General features: G+C 44.2%; 1 protein-coding gene across 3 annotated transcripts in view; it reads right to left on the bottom strand.

Moving 5' to 3' along the window:
- LOC129818650 (bone morphogenetic protein receptor type-1B-like) overlaps window positions 1-24,239 on the bottom strand; it is a 114,447-nt gene that overhangs the window by 29,914 nt on the left and 60,294 nt on the right. For 2 of the 3 annotated variants that reach the window (XM_055874759.1, XM_055874757.1), the window contains exons 4-5: window positions 19,317-19,389; window positions 2,396-2,690 (exon numbers count right to left, since the gene is read on the bottom strand). In XM_055874759.1, coding sequence (XP_055730734.1) covers window positions 2,396-2,483 — 88 coding nt within the window. In that variant the 5' untranslated portion in view covers window positions 2,484-2,690; window positions 19,317-19,389. The remainder of the gene's footprint in view (window positions 1-2,395; window positions 2,691-19,316; window positions 19,390-24,239) is intronic. The other variant, XM_055874758.1, reaches the window with a different exon arrangement.

Genomic DNA, 24,239 nt, shown 5'->3' with positions numbered 1-24,239 from the left:
CCCCTTACACTCAATAACTGGTTGTTCCACCTTTAGCTGCAATTTCTCCAACCAAACGCTTCCTGTAGTTGTTGATCAGTCTCTCGCGCTGCTGTGGATACATTTTGGCCCACTCGTCCATGCAGAACTGCTTTAACTCAGCAAATGTTGTGGGTTTTCAAGCATGAACTGCTCATTTCAAGTCCTGCCACAACATCTCAATTGGGATTAGGTCTGGACTTTGACTCGACCATTCCAAAACTTCAAATATGTTGCTTTTTAGACATTTTCATGTAGACTTGATTGTGTATTTTTGGATCATTGTCTTGCTGCATGACACAGCTGTGCTTCAAGCTTCAGCTCACAGACGGATGGCAGGATGGCCTGACATTTTCCTGTAGAATTCTCTGATACAGAGCAGAATTCATGGTTCCTTCTATTAAGGCAAGTCATCCAGGTCCTGAGGCAGAAAAGCATCCCCAAACCATCACACTACCACCACCATGGTTGACTGTTGGTATAAGGTTCTGTCATGACGTTGGGTTCTCACTGTGGAATGCATTCTTTGGTTTTCGCCATGAATAATTGGAGAGACCGTATCATTTTTTGGGGTCATTTGTAAACTCAGGTTCCCTTTATCTAATATTAGGTTTTGGTTGAAGATCTAATAACATTCAGTGTAAAAATATGCAAAAATAGAGAAAATCAGAAAGGGGGATAATATTTTTCACAGCACTGTAAGAATGTTAGTACATTTACCCACCCTGTGTTCAAGAGCATGTTGTTTCAACTAATGGCGAGCACAACACAAAAGCCTTACACGATGTAAAATAGATTCTAAGCTACAACATATGCAAACATGGAACCTGAGTTAGTGAGCTTTTAAATAAATATTTGATGTTAAAGGTTATGATTTTATTTTTTTTACGATTTACATTTGACACAGTAATTTATCTATAATAAAATAGTTTGACAAACCTGTTTGTAAGCTTAAAAATGATATCAATCTCCACCGTTTATATTTGCCAGTGATGAAGACATGGATGTCTCATGGTATGGTGGGGTATGCAAAATCAGTCAACTGTTGAATGTTTTGGCATTCAGGTCCAAAAATAATTTTCTGATCCCTTCTATAATGGGAAAATATGTATGGAAGGTTTTGTTCAAATCGAAAGGGGTGCTGTCAAAAAGTGATTGAATTCAAATAAATTTACCCCAAAGACAAACTCAATGAACCAAGACAGTCACAGCTATTTTAGAGGTGAGGGGGGTGCGTGCGTGTGTATGTGTTCCTCTGGGAGTGGGAGATTAGTTTTACAGCTTGTCACCCAACTGTGTTCTTAACAAGTGTGTGACAACTGAGCACTTCTGCACAGGTCAAACCTGTCTCAAAATCAAACACCGTGGAAAATGGAAAAACAACAGCAGTTATGGCTAAATAAAACAAAACCTTCTCATACAAAAGACCCCAGCTATAGTATAATGGAAGTTTATGCATATGTAAACTAGGTTTACTTAAAATGATTGACACTTGTTGCTCGGTGCAAACAAATGCAAACATCCATGATTAACTCCACATAATCAATCTCTTTCTCTCAGTTGAGAGCCTTTGAAACAGGGCAGATGATAAAGAGAGGAATCTTCCCCAGCCGAGCCTCCAGCCGTGGATCCCCTGCAGTACATCACAAAGCTTATGGGACACCATGACACTGTCGCCATTCATTGTAAATGACAACTGGCTGTCCATCTTAAAACAATTCAAAACATGAGCAGAGGGAGGGGGAGGGGGCAGGACGGGGGACGGGGCAGATGACTGCTCACATGCTAGACCCGGTGGAGATCATAATAGCTTTGCCCCATCATAAATACTGCTGGGCAAAAAATAGACCGACCACCAACCTCCCAGTGAGTCTCTGCTCCTCCTCACCCCAACAATACACGCAGTAAACCTGCCTGCAGTTTGTGAAACCATGCCTTTGCTCAAAGTGACTAAAACTACAGTACTCAGCCACTAGGCTAGGTAAGCATCACAAAAAGAGGATAAGTTATTAACGACCCAGGTAGATGAACAGAAGAAGATAGAGAATATATTGGTTTATCGGGGTGGTTTTCAGCTCAAAACCCACCTTTCACATGCCCAGAGCCTACTTTGGGTCCAGACCCATAGTTTAAGAAACCCTGCTCTAAGCATTAGATATACTATATAAAGTCTTGGCAGCACAAAATATATGCATTTCGATATATCAGTTGTGAAAACCACCAGCAGACAATCAGATACAGTACTAAAAACAAATTAAATATAGACCATGCTGAAGTTTCTTCGAAATCAGTCCCAGAGTCCATCAACAGAGAAAGAGTCCCGTAGTACAGAGAGAGATATAGTCATATATATATATAGATATAGTAAGCTACTCACCATTAGTCCCCGGGCTCAGTGAAGCCAGTCCAGTCACCAGCAGTACAGTCCTCCATGCCCATCCCCACGGCAACCACACCACCATCATCCTGATGTACTGTACAACCGCACGCACAATCCCTGAGACGCTAGCTGGCACCACGGCTGCACCCGGCGCTACACTGAGAAGGTGTGTGTGCGCGAGTGTGTGCCTCTACGTGAGTAAGTGCTAGTCCCCCTCTCTCTTCTCTGCGATCTCAGGAACTCCCCACCACACACAGCCACCCAGCAGCCTCCAGCGCTACACAGTGACAGCCTGAGAGAGAGAGAGAGAGAGAGAGAGAGAGAGAGAGAGAGAGAGAGAGAGAGAGAGAGAGAGAGAGAGAGAGAGAGAGAGAGAGAGAGAGAGAGATGGAGAGGAGGAGAGGAGGAGGAAAGGAGGGTGTTACTCAGTTGCTCTGCTGTTTGGTCAGCCTTTTCTCTGAACACCTCGTGGGGCGAACAACAAAAGAACAGCTGAGCCTGCCTGGACCCCACACACACACACACACATATGAACACATACACTCACCGCTCAAAAAGGAAGACATTGGCAGGGCCACACACACACACACACACACACACACACACACACACACACACACACACACACACACACACACACACACACACACACACACACACACACACACACACACACACACACACACACACACACACACACACACACACACACACACACACACACACAGAGAGAGAGAGAGAGAGAGGATGAGAGGGAAATAAGATTGTTCCTCATAGATGTGCATTAGAGAAGTCTGGTCGCCAGAACTCATCCACGAGCATGATTCAAAGTAATGTGTTGTCGCTACTTCATCCACTGTGGGAAGTGCAGATGGATGAATCTCTACTCTGGTTGGTCCACATCCAGATTGACATACCATCATACTGTTCCTGTACCATACCGGGGTATACCGTATTACCGGCAGTGCACACAAGGGGCGCTATATCTTTCCAAGCAAAAAAAACATTTAAAAAAAACAATAACATTTATGCACAAAACAAATTTAGGCAGCAGGGATCTTGATTTTGGAATTGAACCCTATACCGCCCAAGCCTAATCTCTACAAATCTCTGCGGTTTAGGACAGTAATTGCCCTCCTGTTTGTGTGACAGCTCATCACAGACCAGTTACAGAGCAGAATGCAAAGTGTGAAAGAAACACAGGCGGCCGGCCATACACACACACACACAAACACACATTCATACATACATACATACTCACTTACTCACAAAAGCTCTTCACACGTCAGGTGATTACCGCCCACACCTCCGGGCAGCAACACGCCTCCTCTCTCTCACTAATCCACCCGAACACACACAAAACCTCCCAATTTGGCCAAATTCCATCAGGCAGCACAAGACTTTCTGTGGGTTACAACCTTAAGAGGATTAGCCCAGCTATTACCAAGATTACATCACGTTTGCTAGAGTGCCCCTCAAAACAGTTAGCGGTGATGTGATGGTGCAACAGGACAGAATGCCATACGATGCCATTCTAAAGCGTGATTTGGTGGAGGGTACGTGTTTACCCAAAAGAGAAAAGAAATGAATGGCCCAAATGGTGGGTGGTCTCCCAAATAAAGACAATAACAACGGCCAATGAGTGGTTAAAGGAAAATCAACAATGTGAAAGTGGAAACAAACAACCAACCAAATGGGATCCTGTTCTTCCACACCTGTTGTGCCTCCATAAGGACCATCACCCTGAATCCACTTCTCTCCCAGCCAGGATAGGAGACAGGACAAGAGGCCAGTAGACAGGGTCTGTAGTCTGGGGCTCTTTCCCTGGAAGGCTGTATGTCTGTCTGTCACTCCTGATTTGCACCGTGCTCTGGATTAAATGTGATAAGTCTACCTTCCCTGGAGCATGAGTGCATGGGGAGAGATGTGAACGGGTCAGCGCACCTCACACACCCCCTCAGAGCTGCATCAAACGCCCAGCATGGTTTCCCCCTGTCCTGCTCAAGCAGCCGCGAAGACCCAGAGAGATGGGGGGGGGGGGGGGGGGGGGCGCAGCTGGTGGGGATGGTTGGTGGGGGTCTGGTCAGGCAGATAAAGGGGTTGTGGAAGTGGGGGGTGGGCTAGCAGGGGGGGATTTTGAAATGTGGTTAAATTAACCCTTTCTATCCTTCCCGCCTTTCACTAAGCCAAAAGTCACCTTGATTCCTCCTTTGAGCTCCAAACCGCAGATCTACTTTTCAAGTCTTGTTACATACAGCCCCGTCTGTTGCTAAGGTTTCCTCAGCATGATTCAGTTCGGTTGACAGCTAGCCGAAGTCGGCTAGGCGAACCGAATGAGTGTAAAAACTGTCCATTTGGCACGCCGTAGCCAGTAAACACTTCCTCAAAATAGTCAAAATTAATCTAATATAGCTGAAGAAATATGACATTAATTTTTACATTTTTGCTGAGGAGATACATTTTACATCTAACTAAGATGTTTGGTGCAATATATTTTTAAAAAATGGGCATGAAAATGAGTCTTCTCTCGTTGAATGACAGCAAAGACTTTATTGAAGAATCCCTACAGTTGACCAATCACGGACGAAGGGGCGTAGACTTCGGCTCCCGAATATCGGCTGGCCTCATGAAAAAAACCTCAACAAAGTCCAACACGATCAAAGTCAAACTCTTCCAAACCGTTTCAGCTGGTGGGGCCCGAAGCAGACGTCTTAAGAAGAGCAATCTGTCAGCACCTTGACGGTTTCAGAAAACCACACTTTTATTAGCTGTGTTTGTTTGGACATGCAAAGCACCTGCATACAACAGCATGACTCATTTGGCTGGTACTTGGTTTCTTTGTTGGTTATCACTACCACCCACAAATATGTTCTTTGAGAACACTTGTAAAAAAAAAAATATTATTAGCAGTAATGTGGCATGAAAATAAGCCAAGCTACTCGAAATTTGAAGGAAAACGTTGAGGCAAAACACCTTTCATCATACTGCAAGAGGAATGGTGAAGAATAACCACAGAAACCTCACCACTAAGACGTGAAACGAAAAGCTGTGACAACAACACAGATGATGGAATTACAATGGGCCAGCGAAGGTATGCCTGTCATGAGCAATGTTCCGTCGACGGCCACACTGACCCCGGGCTCCGTGAGGATTGGAGAGAGAGCAGCGGTTAAACCTGATGTCAGAGAATCTTGGCTAGAGGGCCATTTATTACCGTGGCAACAAAGCTGCCTGGAGCAGGGAGCCCAATCAGGGTGCAGGGATAAAGAGGAGCGTGACATCACGTTCATCCCTGGGCCAGACAGTGAGACGTACTTCCTCCCTCTGTGGAGCGCTCATCAACTTCATCCTCATTTCACATTGAGAACACTGACATGTTCCTTATCGTGAGCCAGCTCCCACCTCCCTCTCTTACACAGACTCCTGGTTTCTCTATAGAGATATTAGCCATTAACTAACTATCTTGTCAGTTAGCTGGCAGGCAAAATTAGGACAATTAAATGTGGCAGCCAGGTTTGTGGAATATGTTTGCTACACAGCAAACCAATACTGTTAAATTGTTGTTTAAAATGTATCCACCTGCTTTGGCAATTCAACACAATAGTCATGACAGAAGCAGCAGCGTCAGTGTATGGCCCAACACTATAAATCACTACGTGTGAATCCCATTTGAATGTGAACCCTCCATGCATATACTCAGCGGTTCGGTTCCTTGGAGAGTCCAGAGGAACTGCTGCTTTCTCTCTAGCCCACAGCTCTCCTCTAGCAGAGTCTCATCCAGAATGAGAAGAAAGAAAGAGCCTTATGAATATGCAAGAGCCACACAATGGGACAGCTCAGAGATTCTGCTCCGATTCCAGCTTTGAAGTCCCGAAGAATGCTGAGTGAGAAGAAAGAGAAGAAAAACTTTATTCAGGAAAAGTAAAAGACTGTCACAGCAAGGCTCTCTCTCTCTGTGAGGGCTCTCTCTCTCTCTGTGAGGGAGGGAAGACATGGGGAGCTGCTGAAAGCACAGGCTCACAATCATTTCTATTGCTGCAGATGAGAATGGATAAGGCTCCTCCACAAACCCATTTAACAAGATAACAATGTTAGCTGGACTTAATTCTGAGATTCTGCCTTTGCCCATTATGAAAGATAAACACAATTGAGTTGAAAACACAAAGGGAACGAGAAACAAGGTCTTCGTATACAGAAGGACAGCAGAGTTTCTCCAGTTGTCATTTCTGAAAATAAAACTGAAAGCCACCAATGTCAAATACAATTCAAGAAACTGGTTTTGGGAAGGCAATTATGCTAAATGTAAACTACTATGTCCTGTATCAGTTAGAAGAGACATCTACGTGCAAATGTTCACAATGCAAGTCAATAATGACAGAGTGATTCATTTATGAGCCAAAGCTCAAAATATGAAGATCTCTCTGTTCTAAAGGAAGGTAGTACCTGGTGTATGATCTGCGTGTCAGTTTATTGCATAATTGCGTCAAGATGTCCATGCAGATGCAAAATTTATAAGTAAGTGTAATGTGTAGTGGGCGTTGACACGACTGACAGACAGGGGCCCAGGCCCAAACTGTTCCTGTGAGCTGAACGCCTGCAGTCCTACACTAAGCTGTATAAACGTCATGATGTTGATTGGTGCTCATAAACATCTCACCTGCACACACAATGATCCTGGCCAGGCAAAGTTCCCTCTTCCCTCACTACACAAAGCTTATGTTACTGCATGCTTCCAATACAAACACTTAGAAAAAAAACAAGGCTATTATTTACAACTGAATAAGCATTCATTAAAGGTGTTCAAAGCTAGAGGATGTAGGACGTCATTTCAGACACTTTTCAACAATTCAAGAAGGCACAAGGTAAACCCCGGTATTAAGACAATGCTGTAACTGCTAATGGAGTTGTGTGTGTCATGGGTCCTCAAATGGTATGGAATGGGTTACACAGCCCCACCAAAAGAAAGCCACGAGACTTGGAGGAACAAATTGCAGTTTTTCTTTGTATTCATCCGTGTAATTGCTCTGTGTCTAAAACAAATGACTTAAATAATTACAGTTTGGTCAGCATTTATAAAACATGAATCATACACTATGTTGGGTGAGGAGACAGATTTCCTCTGCAGCCCAGGGGAAGAGGCTGGGCGAGACACTACAGTGAGTCATGCTCTCATAGGGTTTCTGTAGACAGTAGTGTAAGATGGCGATCCTCCCTGCAGCTGTAAAACACCTTGGCCCTAGTCTACTGTGAATTATGACATGACTACGTCTCAGGCTACTTTTACTACACTTTACTATGTGTCTACATAGTGTATTACTTAAATATTCCTGATTGGTTAACACTAGAAGCGCCATAGGCCTACGGCCACTGACGTTTGATTTTATAAATAAAATGAATCAACCCCCCAAAAAGCTTTGTCCTGCTGCTTCCCTGACTTTTCCTAAATGTAAAGTACAAACATTGCTAATTTGTCCAAATTTTTGAAACCACAGAGAAGTATTTAGAGCCTTTTTACCTATTTCTAACTTAACCCACCAAGACAATGTGCTGTAGGATGTTGGTACCCAGCCAGGCGCTAATGCGCCTCTCTCTCCTCATTGAATGAATGACAAATGGAGGAATGGGCGATAATTGTGCACCTTACTTCACAGTTGAATTTAAATGAGGCCTAACTGAATGATAAGGAGGGTGAAGAGGTTGATTTCATTTAGAAAGACAATAGTGTAATGATGAGTTTGTGTTATGCCTACTTATCAGCCAGCAGCATACCACCCTGCATACCACTGCTGGCTTGCTTCTGAAGCTAAGCAGGGTTGGTCCTGGTCAGTCCCTGGATGGGAGACCAGATGCTGCTGGAAGTGGTGTTGGAGGGCCAGTAGGAGGCACTCTTTCCTCTGGTCTAAAAAATATCCCAATGCCCCAGGGCAGTGATTGGGGACACTGCCCTGTGTAGGGTGCTGTCTTTCGGATGGGACGTTAAACGGGTGTCCTGACTCTCTGAGGTCATTAAAAGATCCCATGGCACTTATCGTAAGAGTAGGGGTGTTAATAACCCCGGTGTCCTGGCTAAATTCCCAATCTGGCCCTCAAACCATCATGGTCACCTAATAATCCCCAGTTTACAATTGGCTCATTCATCCCCCTCCTCTCCTGTAACTATTCCCCAGGTCGTTGCTGACACCTGGTCTCAGAGCAAAACGTATTGTATTATCCATGCCACTCCATTTAGTATGTTTGGTTACATTACATTGGACTACCAATATAAACTGAACTAAAATATAAACTAAATATGTAAAGTGTTGGTTTCATGAGCTGAAATAAAAAAATCCAACAATGTTCCATATGCACAAAAAGCTAATGTCTCTCAAATGTTGTGCACAACTTTGTTTATATACAGTGGGGAGAACAAGTATTTGATACACTGCCGATTTTGCAGGTTTTCCTACTTACAAGGCATGTAGAGGTCTGTAATTTTTTATCATGGGTACACTTCAACTGTGAGAGATGGAAGACTAGAGAGATGCAATAAAATGCAAATTAATTACTTAAAAATCACACAATGTGATTTTCTGGATTTTTGTTTTAGTTTCCGTCTCTCACAGTTGAGGTGTACCTATGATAAAAATTACAGACCTCTACATGCTTTGTAAGTAAGAAAACCTGCAAAATCGGCAGTGTATCAAATACTTGTTCTCCCCACTGTATATATATTTATTTATTTTACTTTTTTTCGCTTCACATTTTCAAACAGTCTATTTATATTTTCCAACGGGGCTATACATTTGGGTGAGTTTTTTGTGTGCAAATGAACTCAAGCTTACAGACAATGTCAAATGTGATATAGCAAAGCACCTGAGTGATTTGGGTGCGCAATTACGAAGGTACTTTCCCGAAACGGATGACACAAACAATTGGATTCATCATCCCTTTCGTGCCCTGCCTCCAGTCCACTTACCGATATCTGAACAAGAGAGCCTTATCGAAATTGCAACAAGCGGTTCTAGGAAAATATTATTTAATCAGAAGCCACTGACAGATATCTGGAATGTGCTGCGCTCAGAGTATCCTGCCTCGGCAAATTGTGCTGTTAAGACACTGATGCCCTTTGCAACCACGTACCTATGTGAGAGTGGAGTCTCGGCCCTCATTAACATGAAAACTAAATACAGGCACAGACTGGGTGTGGAAAATGATTTAAGATTGAGACTCTCTCCAATACAACCCAACATTGCAGAGTTATGTGCATCCTTTCAAGCACACCCTTCTCATTAGAATGGTAAAATAAAGGGCAACATTATTGATTATTATTATATTATTATTTGTGCCCTGGTCCTATAAGAGCTCTTTATCACTTCCCAAGAGACGGGTTGTGACAAAAACTCACACTCATTCTTATGTTTAACCTCTCTTGGGTAGGGGGCAGTATTTTGACGTCCGGATGAAAAACGTGCTCAAAGTAAACTGCCTGTTACTCAGGCCCAGAAGCTAGGATATGCATATAATTCAGCCTACCACTATTTTCAATGGCTTTTACTTTTATTATAAGGCCAAGTCCTCCCAGATTGCAGTTCCTAGGGCTTCCACTAGATGTCAACAGACTTTAGAAAGAGTTTCAGGCTGTTTTTTGGAAAAATTAGCCAGAAATTGCAGTTTTTCTAGGTGGCTCCCATTTTGGCTGTAGTGTTTCCAAGCGCGTGGAAGAGAGCGCGTTCATTGGTATTTTTCTCCGGTTAAGACAATAACGATTCTTTGTCTTAAATTGTATCGTTTATTTCCATATTAGGGTACCTAAGGTTTGATTATAAACGTTGTTTGACTTGTTTGGAAAAGTCTATCAGTAACGTTTGGGTTTCATTTTGTATGCATTTTGATGGAGGGAAACTGGGTGGATTATTGACTGAAGCGCGCCAGCTAAACTGAGTATTTATGGATATAAAGAAGGACATTATTGAACAAAAGGACTATTTGTGATGTAACTGGGACCTTTTGGAGTGCCAGAAGAAGATCATCAAAGGTAAGGCATTTTTTATATCGCTACTTCTGACTTTCGTGTCGCACCTGCCTGGTTGAAATATATTTTTCATGTGTTTGTATGCGGGGCGCTATCCTCAGATAATCGCATGGTTTGCTTTCGCCTTAAAGCCTTTTTGAAATCTGACACAGCGGCTGGATTAACAAGAAGTTAAGCTTTATTCTGATGTATTACACTTGTGATTTTATGAAAGTTAAATATTTATAATACTATAGTTTGAATTTCGCGCTCTGCAATTTCACCGGGATGCTACCGTCCCACCTGCCCATATTAATAAATGTATCGTATAGTGTGTTTGTGGCAGGCTTACAATGATGGCGAAGAACAACATTTGAGAGTGCGCTGATCCTGGAGGGGGTAAGCAGCTGGAGGTTGAATGTTTGAAGGGGTACGGGACTATAAAAAGTTTGGGAAGCACTTGCCTAGAGTAACAAACTAAAACAAATCTATTATGTTCTTTGAAATAATATTTTTTGAGTATTCTAATGTTACCTAACACCTTTATAAACACAACTAAATTATTATTGTAAGGAAAGGGTCTGAATACTTATATAAATATGTATTTCTGTTTTTTCTTCATATTACATTTGCAATCATCATCACAAATCCCTGAATGTAAGAGAAACTTATTTTTCCATAATTTGCTTTCCCTTTGTTTATTGGTCCATTTGTTCAAGAGGAATGTGTTTGCTGTTCCCAGACGGAGGGAAGGATGGAAGGAAGAGCGAGAGAATAGCGGAAGGTAGAAATGGGAAGTTATTTCACATCAGGCTGATAGTAGTGAGATTCCAGTCCCTGCAAACACTGACTCAGGACATTCCTCAGAACGAGCTGTCAACCAGCCTCGTCTCAATCATGAACTGTTGCTTTCTGTCAGGCCCTGGAGCATAGTTCAGTGTCTGTTGTGGCTGAACTGAACAGTATGTCACACACAGAAAGTGACTTCTTTACAATTTGACACAGCAAAAACTCAAAATCAAAAAAAAGATTGCGATGTCAAATTATCTCAGCGCTCTCGAATGACCTCTAAAATGTCAAATTATTTCTATATAGTGGCTACTCCTCTACCAAGCAACTGAAAAAACTAGACAAACAATAGGTGCAAAAAGCCGTAAGCCATTCAGAGAAACAAACATGGCCCCGATCTCAATCTATGCTTGCTACAACACTGACCGCCAATGAAAGGCTGTTCTTCTAGTGCAGTACGGGGCCTATTCACTGCACCTACTTAACAGTGCACCTGAAACACACCTGCTCCTCACATTTCAACCATGGGCAACGTGGTTATAAAACAACCACACAACCCTGGAGATGGAATGAATCTAAATGTAAAAAGTTTTACCGTTTGGCCTCTCACTGCAGAGAAGGTGCCCCATAGAAAGAAAGGGTTCTTGTGATTTTCCATGGCCAACGCAGGCCACCCCAGGCACTGGCCAAGAACAGCACAAATCTCTCTCTCTCCCTCTATTTGTCTCTCTTTCCCTCTCTCCGTCAGTGTGTTCTGCTCACAGAGCCCGGTCTTGCCTGCCTGTATCCTGGGTCTTTCCAATGAGAGGTCCACCTTGTTTGTGTCAGCAGCAGGCTTGCCAGTGTCATACCTCAGTTTCCTCTCTCTAGCCACGCTCATATTCAATCAATGAACACCTGATAATTTCCCCCTGGTGGCTTCGCACATCAAGCCAGTAAGAGTGAGTGACATCTCTGAAAGTCATGGGTAATGAAAACTGAGAAACATATGGTATGGTCAAATAAATCTGGAGCATTCTGAGGGGGACCAGTACACATTTACAGAACTGCCTTACAAGAGAGTGCTAGCGCTGAATAGCAGGTCTATTATATCTGCTTTACACATGCAGAACGTTCACAAAAAAGTTGATTAAAAGTCACATTTGCTCATCACTAAGAAAGCAAGAAATATCTAATAGCCACAGTGTTCACCATTAATCAAGATATTGAATGTGAACCTTTGCTCATATGAGCAGTGCTAATGGTTTCTGCCGTGCACTGTGCAGGTTGGAGGTGCCACACTATAGCCTAGCTGTCAGTTCACACTAACCCTTTCATTAAACACTGAAACAGACTGAATCTCAGTGGGACAGAAGAGCTGTTGTTCCACATGCTTGTAAAACAATATTGCAGAAAAATAGAATCATTGCAGCACTTAAGCAATCAACACTCCCTGTACACCCAACCCCAGCTCTAAAACCTGCCACAGAAAACTTGGCTGGAGCACATGAATACTGTACAGGACAGACTGGAGCACCAGGAATACTGTACAAGACAGACTGGAGCACCAGGAATACTGTACAGGACAGACTGGAGCACCAGGAATACTGTACAGGACAGACTGGAGCACCAGGAATACTGTACAGGACAGACTGGAGCACCAGGAATACTGTACAGGACAGGCTGGAGCACCAGGAATACTGTACAGGACAGACTGGAGCACCAGGAATACTGTACAGGACAGACTGGAGCACCAGGAATACTGTACAGGACAGAATGGAGCACCAGGAATACTGTACAGGACAGACTGGAGCACCAGGAATACTGTACAGGACAGGCTGGAGCACCAGGAATACTGTACAGGACAGACTGGAGCACCAGGAATACTGTACAAGACAGGCTGGAGCACCAGGAATACTGTACAGGACAGGCTGGAGCACCAGGAATACTGTACAGGACAGGCTGGAGCACCATGAATACTGTACAGGACAGACTGGAGCACCAGGAATACTGTACAGGACAGACTGGAGCACCAGGAATACTGTACAGGACAGACTGGAGCACCAGGAATACTGTACAGGACAGGCTGGAGCACCAGGAATACTGTACAGGACAGACTGGAGCACCAGGAATACTGCGCAGGACAGGCTGGAGCACCAGGAATACTGTACAGGACAGACTGGAGCACCAGGAATACTGTACAGGACAGACTGGAGCACCAGGAATACTGTACAGGACAGACTGGAGCACCAGGAATACTGTACAGGACAGACTGGAGCACCAGGAATACTGTACAGGACAGGCTGGAGCACCAGGAATACTGTACAGGACAGACTGGAGCACCAGGAATACTGTACAAGACAGGCTGGAGCACCAGGAATACTGTACAGGACAGGCTGGAGCACCAGGAATACTGTACAGGACAGGCTGGAGCACCAGGAATACTGTACAGGACAGACTGGAGCACCAGGAATACTGTACAGGACAGACTGGAGCACCAGGAATACTGTACAGGACAGACTGGAGCACCAGGAATACTGTACAGGACAGGCTGGAGCACCATGAATACTGTACAGGACAGACTGGAGCACCAGGAATACTGTACAGGACAGGCTAGAGCACCAGGAATACTGTACAGGACAGGCTGGAGCACCAGGAATACTGTACAGGACAGACTGGAGCACCAGGAATACTGTACAGGACAGACTGGAGCACCAGGAATATGGTACAGGACAGGCTGGAGCACATGAATACTGTACAGGACAGGCTGGAGCACCAGGAATACTGTACAGGACAGACTGGAGCACCAGGAATACTGTACAGGACAGACTGGAGCACCAGGAATACTGTACAGGACAGACTGGAGCACCAGGAATACTGTACAGGACAGGCTGGAGCACCAGGAATATGGTACAAGAGAGGGGGATCACTTTTTAAACCAAAGAGAGAGAGCGAGAGTCCGTTTAGCATTAGAAAACGGCCCAGACGAGCTCAACATAAATAAATATTTGGACTGTGGCTGAGACAAGTTGTTTTAAATTAAAACGGAAAAGTTAGACCTCAGATTTTCTTAACATGAGGGACGGAGCTAGGGGGAAACCCTGGCTGCCTTGCCAAGTCAACCAGGAGTGTTGAATGAAAGGCTCGTTCCTAGTGTCTAGGCTGCAGTGCATTGGGTGGACTGACTGGACACTGGAAACCAAAAGGTCTAATTAAGGGGGTCCTCTGATGGTCAGACAAACCTGAGCCGACAGCAGGGGTCACTATGCTGGCCCGCAAACCCCCTGTGACCCCCACACCTGCCTGGCTGCATTAGCCCGGATGTGTCCGAGTGATGTGGACACCCCGAGTCTGAGGCACGGGTACTGACAAAACAACACTGGACCTACAGTACTGACACAACAGTACAGTACCGACCTCACACTGGACCTACAGTACTGACACAACCCTACCTACAACACACTGGACCTACAGTACTGACACAACCCTACCTACAACACACTGGACCTACAGTACTGACACAACCCTACCTACAACACAGAGTACTGAACAGTATAGTACAGCCATGGATGTGTCATGACTCACACTGGACCTACAGTACAGGGCCCGGTTTCCCGATAGATCTTAGGCTTACCAGTGTTTTAACTATGCCTCTTTCCTACAACGGCCGAAGATGTAACGCTGAGAGAACGTTCGCTAAGTGCGTCGTTGGAGCATGTGGCGATACTGATCGAAAGAAAGGCAGCGCTGCTCTCAGATCAGCTTTCCTTACTCAAATCTTACCTTAACGTTAGAATTACTCCACAATACTGACGACGGATCAGCTCCTAGAGAGATATTATGACGTAATGGCTGCATATATTGAGGGGGCTTATTGTAATGCTTACCCTATAAAGAATGCACTCAATCACAGATTCATTACAGAACACAACCCTACCGCACACTAGACCGACTGTGGTCAAAATACCATTCATGGTACACATTCAACTTAAATCCAAATGCATGAATAGAATACTGCACTGAATGTCTCTTCCAGACACCTGGATCTCCTAAATCAACCCTGTTCATTCACAGACAGAGGAATGTTTTGTCTGGGCTGTTTGGGGTTTGTAGCGGTGCTGCGTTCTACAAAGAGCCTCAACACTCGTTACAATAACGGGAGCTCAGTGTGGGTTGTTGGGGGACTGGGGGCTCTGGTCTGAGCGAGCGGGGTCGGCCTGGTATACAGCAGTGTCAAAAGTTCATGCCCTCCCTGGGGCATTCACACAGTAAAACAAAGAGATCACACAGACTGCGCTAGCGAGCGCCACGCTAACGAGGCTGATCGTTACTGTGGCGCCACCTGTCTCCCTCATCCAATTAGGCTGAACAAGACCAAGGTGCTAATCAACCGGCTGACCAGCCTAGAGGGGAGAGGAGAGGGGGAGAGGAGAGGGGGAACAGGAAAAACAATAGGATCAAAGAGAAGAGGAAAAAAACGAGCAGAGAAAGGTAGGGGGAGGGAAAGAGATGGAGAGAGAGGGAGCGAGAGAGTGAGGAAGAGAGGGAGTGAGATGGGGGGAGACAGAGAGCAAGAGCCAGGGCAGAATAAGAGACACCTCTTTCTCCGTTTACAGCTCGAGCAAACTGAGACAACACCCAAAGTTCAAATGTTTTATTATAAAACATGAAAGTACAGCAGAGTTCTGATTGGTGCTCTGTGGATGAACAGATAATTGGTCCAGTAAAAGTAGGAGAGGTCAAAAGGGAGGGACAAAGCAGACGGGCTGCACAGTTGGAGTGGGAGCGAGGCGCCCAGAAGGACTGGGTGTGCTCTGAGGTTCACAGAAGCTGTAATTATGGGAAAAAGGCATGCGTGTTTACAATATCACACTCTTCCTAACAAGCACTAATTGCGTGTGTGCAGTGAGCGCATGTAGGAATGTCTGAGCACAGCCAGAGTGCAGGGAGAGTTCAGTGAGGAGTTTGGTCAACGGACGACGTGGTTTGTGTCAAACCTGTCAAAAACAATATACACAGCGAAATATAAGACTGAGGTAATTGGGGCTTGTTAGAACACCCAGATAAATTAAACAACATTTGGTTAGATTAGAAAACACTCCAACTGGTAAATTAACAATGAGTCTGAAGAATACTATTGATGCCCAAAATAACTCCTAATGAGGGAGAAAGAGGCTCAGAAAGACGGGCGTGAAGGGTTTCTGTTGGTGCATTAATTCATGTCCAGACGCAAACATGTGTAGTGATGACATACATGTGTACGTGTGTGTGTGTGTGTGTGTGTGTGTGTGTGTGTGTGTGTGTGTGTGTGTGTGTGTGTGTGTGTGTGTGTGTGTGTGTGCGCGTGTGTGTGTGTGTGTGCGTGTGTGTGTGTGTGTGTGTGCGTGTGTGTGTGAGACACATACTCTCTGCCCCTTTATCACAATGAGGGCAAACAGCCGTGCCCCCTGTGTCCTAGTATGTGTAGGACCATCCGTCACGCTTGGCTTCCTAAACATAGTCTAGTCTCTGTTGGTTATAGTTAGCACCAGAATCTCTGTGCAACAGAGCCCTACCCTAGTGCACAGCCTGGGTCCTGCCCTTCTCTCTCTCCACCAATCATAGTCCAGTCGCTGTTACAGTGGGACTCTGTGTGCCATAGAGAGAGCCCTGTTCTACAATCACTCTCCGGTCCACACTCCCCAGTCTCCACCCCCAAGCTCCAGTCATTCACCCCCAGCTTTACCAAACACGTAGTCCCAGTCTACCCAGAGCCTCTGTGCCATAAAGCCTGTCTCTCCACCAAACACAGACCAGTCTAAGTATCGCTGACTGGAGTGCTAACAGTGGTGTGTATTCGTGGGTGCCAAGGGAAGCCAAGCATTCCCCAACAATTGACCAAGAAAAAAAGAAAAATACATAATTGATTGATCTTTCATCTCTCCGTGTTTCATAATTTGTCTTCAATTCGCAAGGGGCTACAGAGAACGCATCCGAGTGAGCGAAACAGCTTGCTCGGACGCTGTAGATGTGTAGCCCATCTGTGATGCTGTCTGGTCAAAAAGAGTATGATATTGTTGCCGCTCGTAGCATTGAATGCAAGGGAAGCCAGCATGCATTTGGCCTCCCTTGATGAAAAATATATAAAATAATAGCCCATCAGAGTTGAGCTAAATTGAGTGAGCTCAACTGTGAATGGTCCTGGCGCACCAAAAACAAGTGTCAAGGGAAGCCAGTTTGGATTTGGCTTCACACCAATCACATCAAAAGCCCCCAAATTACTGAATTGTTGCATCTCATTGTGTTGTTGTCCTATGGTGGCTAGCTAGCTAGCAAAAATGGTCCCTTTCCTAAATAAACTATGGATTGAGATAGGGATTTGGACTTGCGGTTTTACTTAATTCTCTGTACTGGCCAATGATTATAACAGCGATTCTGATCCAACCACTAATTCATACATTGTTGTGCCCCTGGCCTGAGAGGATGGAGGTTCAATATGTAGCTAGATGTAGAAGGCGAATGTTAACTAGCTAACGTTGCCCATGAAAATAAGTTAGGCTAGCGAGCAAGCGTTTTAGCCAGTTAGCCTAGAAACTAAAAGCATGTAGCCTACTCTATGACAGTCATAGACCGTTTCGGCAACATGAAAGAGAGAAGGATGGCATTGGCGTTTCTCTACAAGTAGGGGGAGTCAACATGTTTATTCTACTTGCACTCACGCACACAAAAATCAGAACCATGGACAGCCACATCATTAGCTTCCGTTGATTGGACACAGTTGCTTTTTGGTATCTTTCAGTTGTCACTGTATTAGACTAAGTGCGGGTGATTTGATGATGTTGAAATGTTGTCAGGGGTCAGGGGTCATCAACTACTAATTGAGAAGGTCCAGGTGACACACATTTCCCAGGTGGTCCGGATGGATATCATCCTTTATCAACACTGTGGTGCAGCGTAGTAACAAACATAGTCTTCTACAACTTAGGAAAGATGTTGTTGTATAAAATGTACATTAAAATACATTCAACGAGATAATTATACATTTGAACGAATGCCTTCTTTCTTTTGAATGTAAACATGTGCATCATCAATGCTGAAGAACCAAAGCGGTTGCATAGTTGTCCAGGAAAGAAGTGCACTGTGAACCATTGTACATGGGCCTTGAATTATTAAATAATATTAAAATTAAATAAGGTGCTTTTTTTTGGAGAAGAAAGGCGAGTTGTTAAAAAAAGTAGCATCTGAATGCACAGAAAGCCACTGTGGGCCGTGCAATATTCATGTATGTCACTCTGGGCCTTGCCCTTGCATCAATGAGAGAAATTACACTTTGTCTCCTGCCAATACTTTGAACTTTGGCACAAAGGGTGTGAGACTAACTCTGAGAGACTGGTGCAGGTGTTCATTGGTGAGCCTGGTGTGGTATTCGTTTTTACTAAATGCAATATTTGCTTTGTGGACTTCACCGGACAGATGTTGCTCTCCGGTTTTGTGATGAAACAAAAGGTCTGGTTGTCTGCCACAGTGTCTTCTTATTATAACGCTGGCAAGGCATATGAACTAACAGGTTATAGAGCAAACAACGAAATTATCACAATTAACACTTAGGTTGTAATATGGCTTTTTTTCTGTCTAGACTTCCCCAGTTATTTTACCCACAAACCACTACTGCTGGCTAACACAGTGTTTAATGGCATATTAACCAGCCATATACTCTCCCCCCAAAGAATAGCCCCTTCTTAAAAAGACAATCCAAGCCATTGTGATTAATGATGTTTTTATTCATGTAGTTTTATGGCTCTATAATTTGTAGGGTATTAATAGTCACACAGCCCACACCCTCCAGCCAGCCAAGGTGTAGTGAGACTATGTACCTGCTGTATGTTGAGTTTGATTGAGAGGGAGAGGAAAAGCCCAGGGAAAGAGTCTCCTGCGTATATTTTCCATGTTCAGCTCGCCGAACCACTCCCTCTCAACACTGAGCTGCTGAAAGCTCTTTTGTCTGTGAGTGGCACAAGGGCCGCAGTGACACTTAGTACATACACCTTACCTCCTTGACCACTTGCCTATTTGTTTAATCTCTTCTCTACACTTCACCCCCTCACACCCTTGTTTTGTTACCTTGACCACTTGCCTACTCTCCCCAATAGAGGTAACGCAGAGAGTAAAGGGTTCACCCACCTATGTCTGTGTGTCTCTCAGTCACTCCCGGCTATTCCACACAACCCAGATGTAGAGCTTGTATTCCGGTCACCTGCCCAAGACAAGAGATAGAGACAACAAATGACAACTCTGACAAAGGCTTCAGAACTGACAATGCTATCCATCAGGAAAACAATCAATAGGGAGAAAGATAAATGAAAGGGGAGACATACAGAAGACACTCGCTAACACACAGTAGAAGGGCTGTGAAAGTTTGAAAGGATAAAGCGAGGGAGAGAAAGAGATGGAAAAGGAGAAGTATTTTTAGCCCGCGTTGCACATGACCGACTGTCACTTGCTGTAATAATTGACGTGTCATAAGGTCCTGTTCTCCACGGTCACACACAGTACTGGAGGCATACAGCTGTTGTTGCTTTGGCTGCAGAAAGACACTTTAAAGGAACAACACCAGTTAGACACACAACGTGAGTAGGAGGAGAGTGTTTGACGAGCCTGTTTCTCTCTCGCCTTTTCTCTTTCCTTCCCTCTCTCATCTTCTCTGAGTCTGACATTCCTTCCTTATCTCTCCAAACAGTAGTTAAGTTGCAGTCGTTTCATGTCACTTAATCTCTGATGTTCACTTGTCACACTTTCCTCCTCACGGGACAATGACTGGAAGGTCACACACAGCTCACCTGCGTGACCACAATCAGATTACAGACACACACACACACTCACTCATACTTATCTATTATCTTTGCCTCTGTGACGGTCTGGATCCCGACAATAATAAATAGAGATGGATCAAGATAGGGCCAGTCTGATGGGTGGCCATGTTGTTTCTGTCTGAGTGATGGGTGGCCATGTTGTTTTTGTCTGAGTGATGGGTGGCCATGTTGTTTTTGTCTGAGTGATGGGTGGCCATGTTGTTTCTGTCTGAGTGATGGGTGGCCATGTCGTTTCTGTCTGAGTGATGGGTGGCCATGTCGTTTCTGTCTGAGTGATGGGTGGCCATGTCGTTTCTGTCTGAGTGATGGGTGGCCATGTCGTTTCAGTCTGAGTGATGGGCGGCCATGTTGTTTCTGTCTGAGTGATGGGTGGCCATGTCGTTTCCGTCTGAGTGATGGGTGGCCATGTTGTTTCTGTCTGAGTGATGGGTGGCCATGTTGTTTCTGTCTGAGTGATGGGTAGCCATGTCGTTTCTGTCTGAGGTATGGGTGGCCATGTTGTTTCTGTCTGAGTGATGGGTGGCCATGTTGTTTTTGTCTGAGTGATGGGTGGCCATGTTGTTTGTGCCTGAGTGAGGACACGGCTCCTCTCTACATCCCACTGAGACTGAGGGAGGTCAGTCCTTCCTGACTCTTCCCAGGCTCTCTCTCTCAGCAGAGCAGAACGTTCTCCCGGTTCCTCTGCGGCCTGGGAGCCCCAGGCTCATTAGATAGTGACACAGATACGGACCCAGCCTCACAAGCCTCAGCCGCCTCTGTGGTCCATCTGCTGTTCTACTGAACTCCTCCTGAACCCAGCAGCACCAACTAACCCACTGGAGGACGATGCAACATCAACACACTGGCCACTTTTACCAGACTGTGTACTGACAAACCCAACAGCAGACAAACATATTATTTAGTCACCGTCTTATATACAGTTGTTTACTTACTGTGTACAGTGCATTCGGAAAGTTTTTAGACCTTTTCACTTTTTCCACATTTTGTTACGTTACAACCTTATTCTAAAATATATATTTTTTGTATCCTCATCAATCTACACACAATACCCCACAATGACAAAGCTAAAACAGGTTTTTAGACATTTTGCTAATTTATTAAACGTAAAAAACAGAAATACCTTTTTCAGTTCTGCCCACGAATTTTCTATAGGATTGAGGTCAGGGCTTTGTGACGGTCACTCCAATACCTTGACTTTGTTGTCCTTAAGCCATTTTGCCACAACTTTGGAAGTATGCTTGGGGTCACTGTCCATTTGGAAGACCCATTTGTGACTAAGCTTTAACTTCCTGACTGATGTCTTGAGACGTTGCTTCAATAAAGCCACATAATTTTCCATCCTCATGATGCCATCTTTTTTTTGAAGTGCACCAGTCCCTCCTGCAGCAAAGCACCCCCACAATATGATGTTGTCACCCCCGTGCTTCACGGTTGGGATGGTGTTCTTCGGCTTGAAGCAACATCTTAAGACATCAGTCAGGAAGCTTGGCCGCAATTGTTCTTCCAAATGAACAATTACCCCAAACATACTTCCAAAGTTATGGCCATATGGCTGAAGGACAACAAAGTCAAGGTATTGGAGTGGCCATCACAAAGCCCTGACTCAATCCTATAGAAAATATGTGGACAGAACTGAAAAAGTGTGTGCGAGCAAGGAGACCTACAAACCTGGCTCGGTTACACCAGCACTTTCAGGAGGAATGGACCAAAATTCACCCAACCCTTTGTGGGAAGCTTGTGGAAGGCTACCCGAAACACTTGACCAAAGTTAAACAATTTAAAGGCAATGCTACCAAATACTAATTGAGTGTCTGTTAACTTCTGACCCACTGGGAATGCGATGATAGAAATAAAAGATGAAATAAATCATTCTCTCTACTATTATTCTGACATTTCACATTCTTAAAATAAACTGACCTAAGACTGGGCATTTTACTAGGATCAAATGTATTTGGCTAAGGTGTATGTAAACTTCCGACTTCAACTGTACCTACTACTGTGCATACCATTTTCTTCCATATGATATACTGTCTGTATACACCACGTATTTATATTCTGGATTCTGACTCAGGCGCACTCTAATTGTCACGTTCCTGACCTGTTTTCTGTTAGTTTTTGTATGTGTTAGTTGGTCAGGACGTGAGTTTGGGTGGGCAGTCTATGTTTTCTGTTTCTATGTTTGTTTAAGGGTTGCCTGGTATGGCTCTCAATTAGAGGCAGGTGTTTGGCATTTCCTCTAATTGAGAGTCATATTAAGGTAGGTTGTTTCTCATTGTTTGTTGTGGGTGGTTGTCTCCTGTGTCTGTGTATGTCGTTGCGCCACACGGGACTGTTGTCGGTGTGTTTGTTTTTTTCGGTTTATGTAGTCTGTTCCTGTTTCATGCGTTCTTCGTTATATGTAAGTTCTTATGTTCAGGTGCGTCTACGTCGTTTGTTGTTTTGTAGTTAATCAAGTATAGTTCGTTTTTGTCTTCGTTGTTTTGTCGTGTCTAAATAAATATCACGTCTAAGTATCACGCTGCGTCTTGGTTCAATCCATGCTCCTCCTCTTTGGATGAAGAGGAGAACCGTTACACTAATATATTTATTCTGGATTGTTAATTGGACTCGTTCTGTCATTTCTTGATTTCTTGTTTCGATTTTTGATGATTGTGTATTTGTATTGTAATTGCGGGTCATTCTATTGCATTGTGGAAGCTAGTAACATAAGTATTTCGCTGCACCTGCTAGAACACCTGCACATATAAACTTTGATTTGATTCTTGACTGAACAAGTCACTACCGACTCATGTCCTGTAATTCCACTTGTTGGTTCTCTGTTGTTACCGCTGTAGTGGGTGAGACTGTATCCTCAGGCCTTGTAAAAACAGGTGAAATTTGACCCGCCACCTCCTCATCCCTATCTCCCAGTCTGCTCTGAGGACCACGTCTGACTGGTTAACCATCTGTTGCCGTGTTTGCTGGGAAGGGAAGCCCGTGGGCCCTGTAATCCTGGCAGGGAAACCCTGTCTCTGGTCTGCTGGCTGACCTATTGTTCATTGTCAATCAGACGCTGCTTTCCTTAATTAGGAGAAACGCTCCAGCAGTCTGGGTCGAGCCCCAGCCTTCCAGTGGAAAAGACCAGCTGTATTACTGGACCTCTCTCTCACTCTCTCTCTGGTGTACAGATCCAGGATCTTCATTTGATCACCCTGATGTAAAACTTGTAGTGTATTTGAGGTTAAAAAGGCTTCTGAAGTTTGTAATTTCCCCCAAAATCTCCATTAATTATAATAATAATAATTCACATTTCCTGTTGCTGCAGGATTATTTTCCTGCTGTAGCAAACTGGCTCAAATTAAGATGCTTCATATGTAATGTCAGGCTTAAAATGCAATTATCTGTATTGATAAAACTACTATACAGTCTGTATGTGCAAATCACATGAATGACTCCCAACATAACACTTTATAAATTCACATAGTTTTCTCAACATTTGAAACACAACAAAGTCAACAGCCTCCAGTCTATGAACACAGATATCCGCAGCACCACACTCACATCTCATCTACCCCTCCCTTCACTGATCTACTCTGACGAAACACATGGTGGAAAAACAGACACCTACTCTCCTGTGTGTCCGCTAATAAAACAATGTTCACATGCAGCTCTGATCTGGAACGGAACAAATGGCAACAATTACAACATCAAACCTCAGCTTAGATGATGTAGGCATGTTATTATTCTTATTTTATTTGCTCACAATTGGCTCAATTTCAGACCAACACTAAAACGTCAAGAAACCACAACTGAAGTTGATGCAGCACAGTCGACATACACCATTGTCTTAGTTACGTATGTTGGTCTTTTAATTTGTTTCTGTTCATTTCTGAGGTAAATTATTGGGGCGCCGCGAAAACCAAGTGCCATCTTATAATTTAGGCCTGCCATCACTTGAAATACGGCCTTGATATTCTCAACATTCAAATAACAAAGAAGCACTTGATGTTTCTGAACGAGGTTTTTTGTCTGTATAAAGAGTTGTGTGACACATATGAATGCTGAGATGAACAATAGTTTGTTTCAGCTCTTCACATCTGTCTGACATTACAGAGCACTTTGGCCATAATTCACGTGCAGTGGAGTGGAAAAACAAGAGCAAGGATGGAAATCCCTGAATTGATCCGTCTCTGACATCCTACTGCACAGAGATCCTAGAGCAGGGTTCCTCAATAGCTGGTGATTTTATTTGGCA

This window comes from Salvelinus fontinalis, chromosome 21 (genome assembly GCF_029448725.1).
Source record: "Salvelinus fontinalis isolate EN_2023a chromosome 21, ASM2944872v1, whole genome shotgun sequence".
In the NCBI taxonomy this organism is placed as follows: domain Eukaryota; kingdom Metazoa; phylum Chordata; class Actinopteri; order Salmoniformes; family Salmonidae; genus Salvelinus; species Salvelinus fontinalis.
Note: the sequence above shows the minus strand (reverse complement) of the source record. Positions and strands in the feature narration are given on the sequence as shown.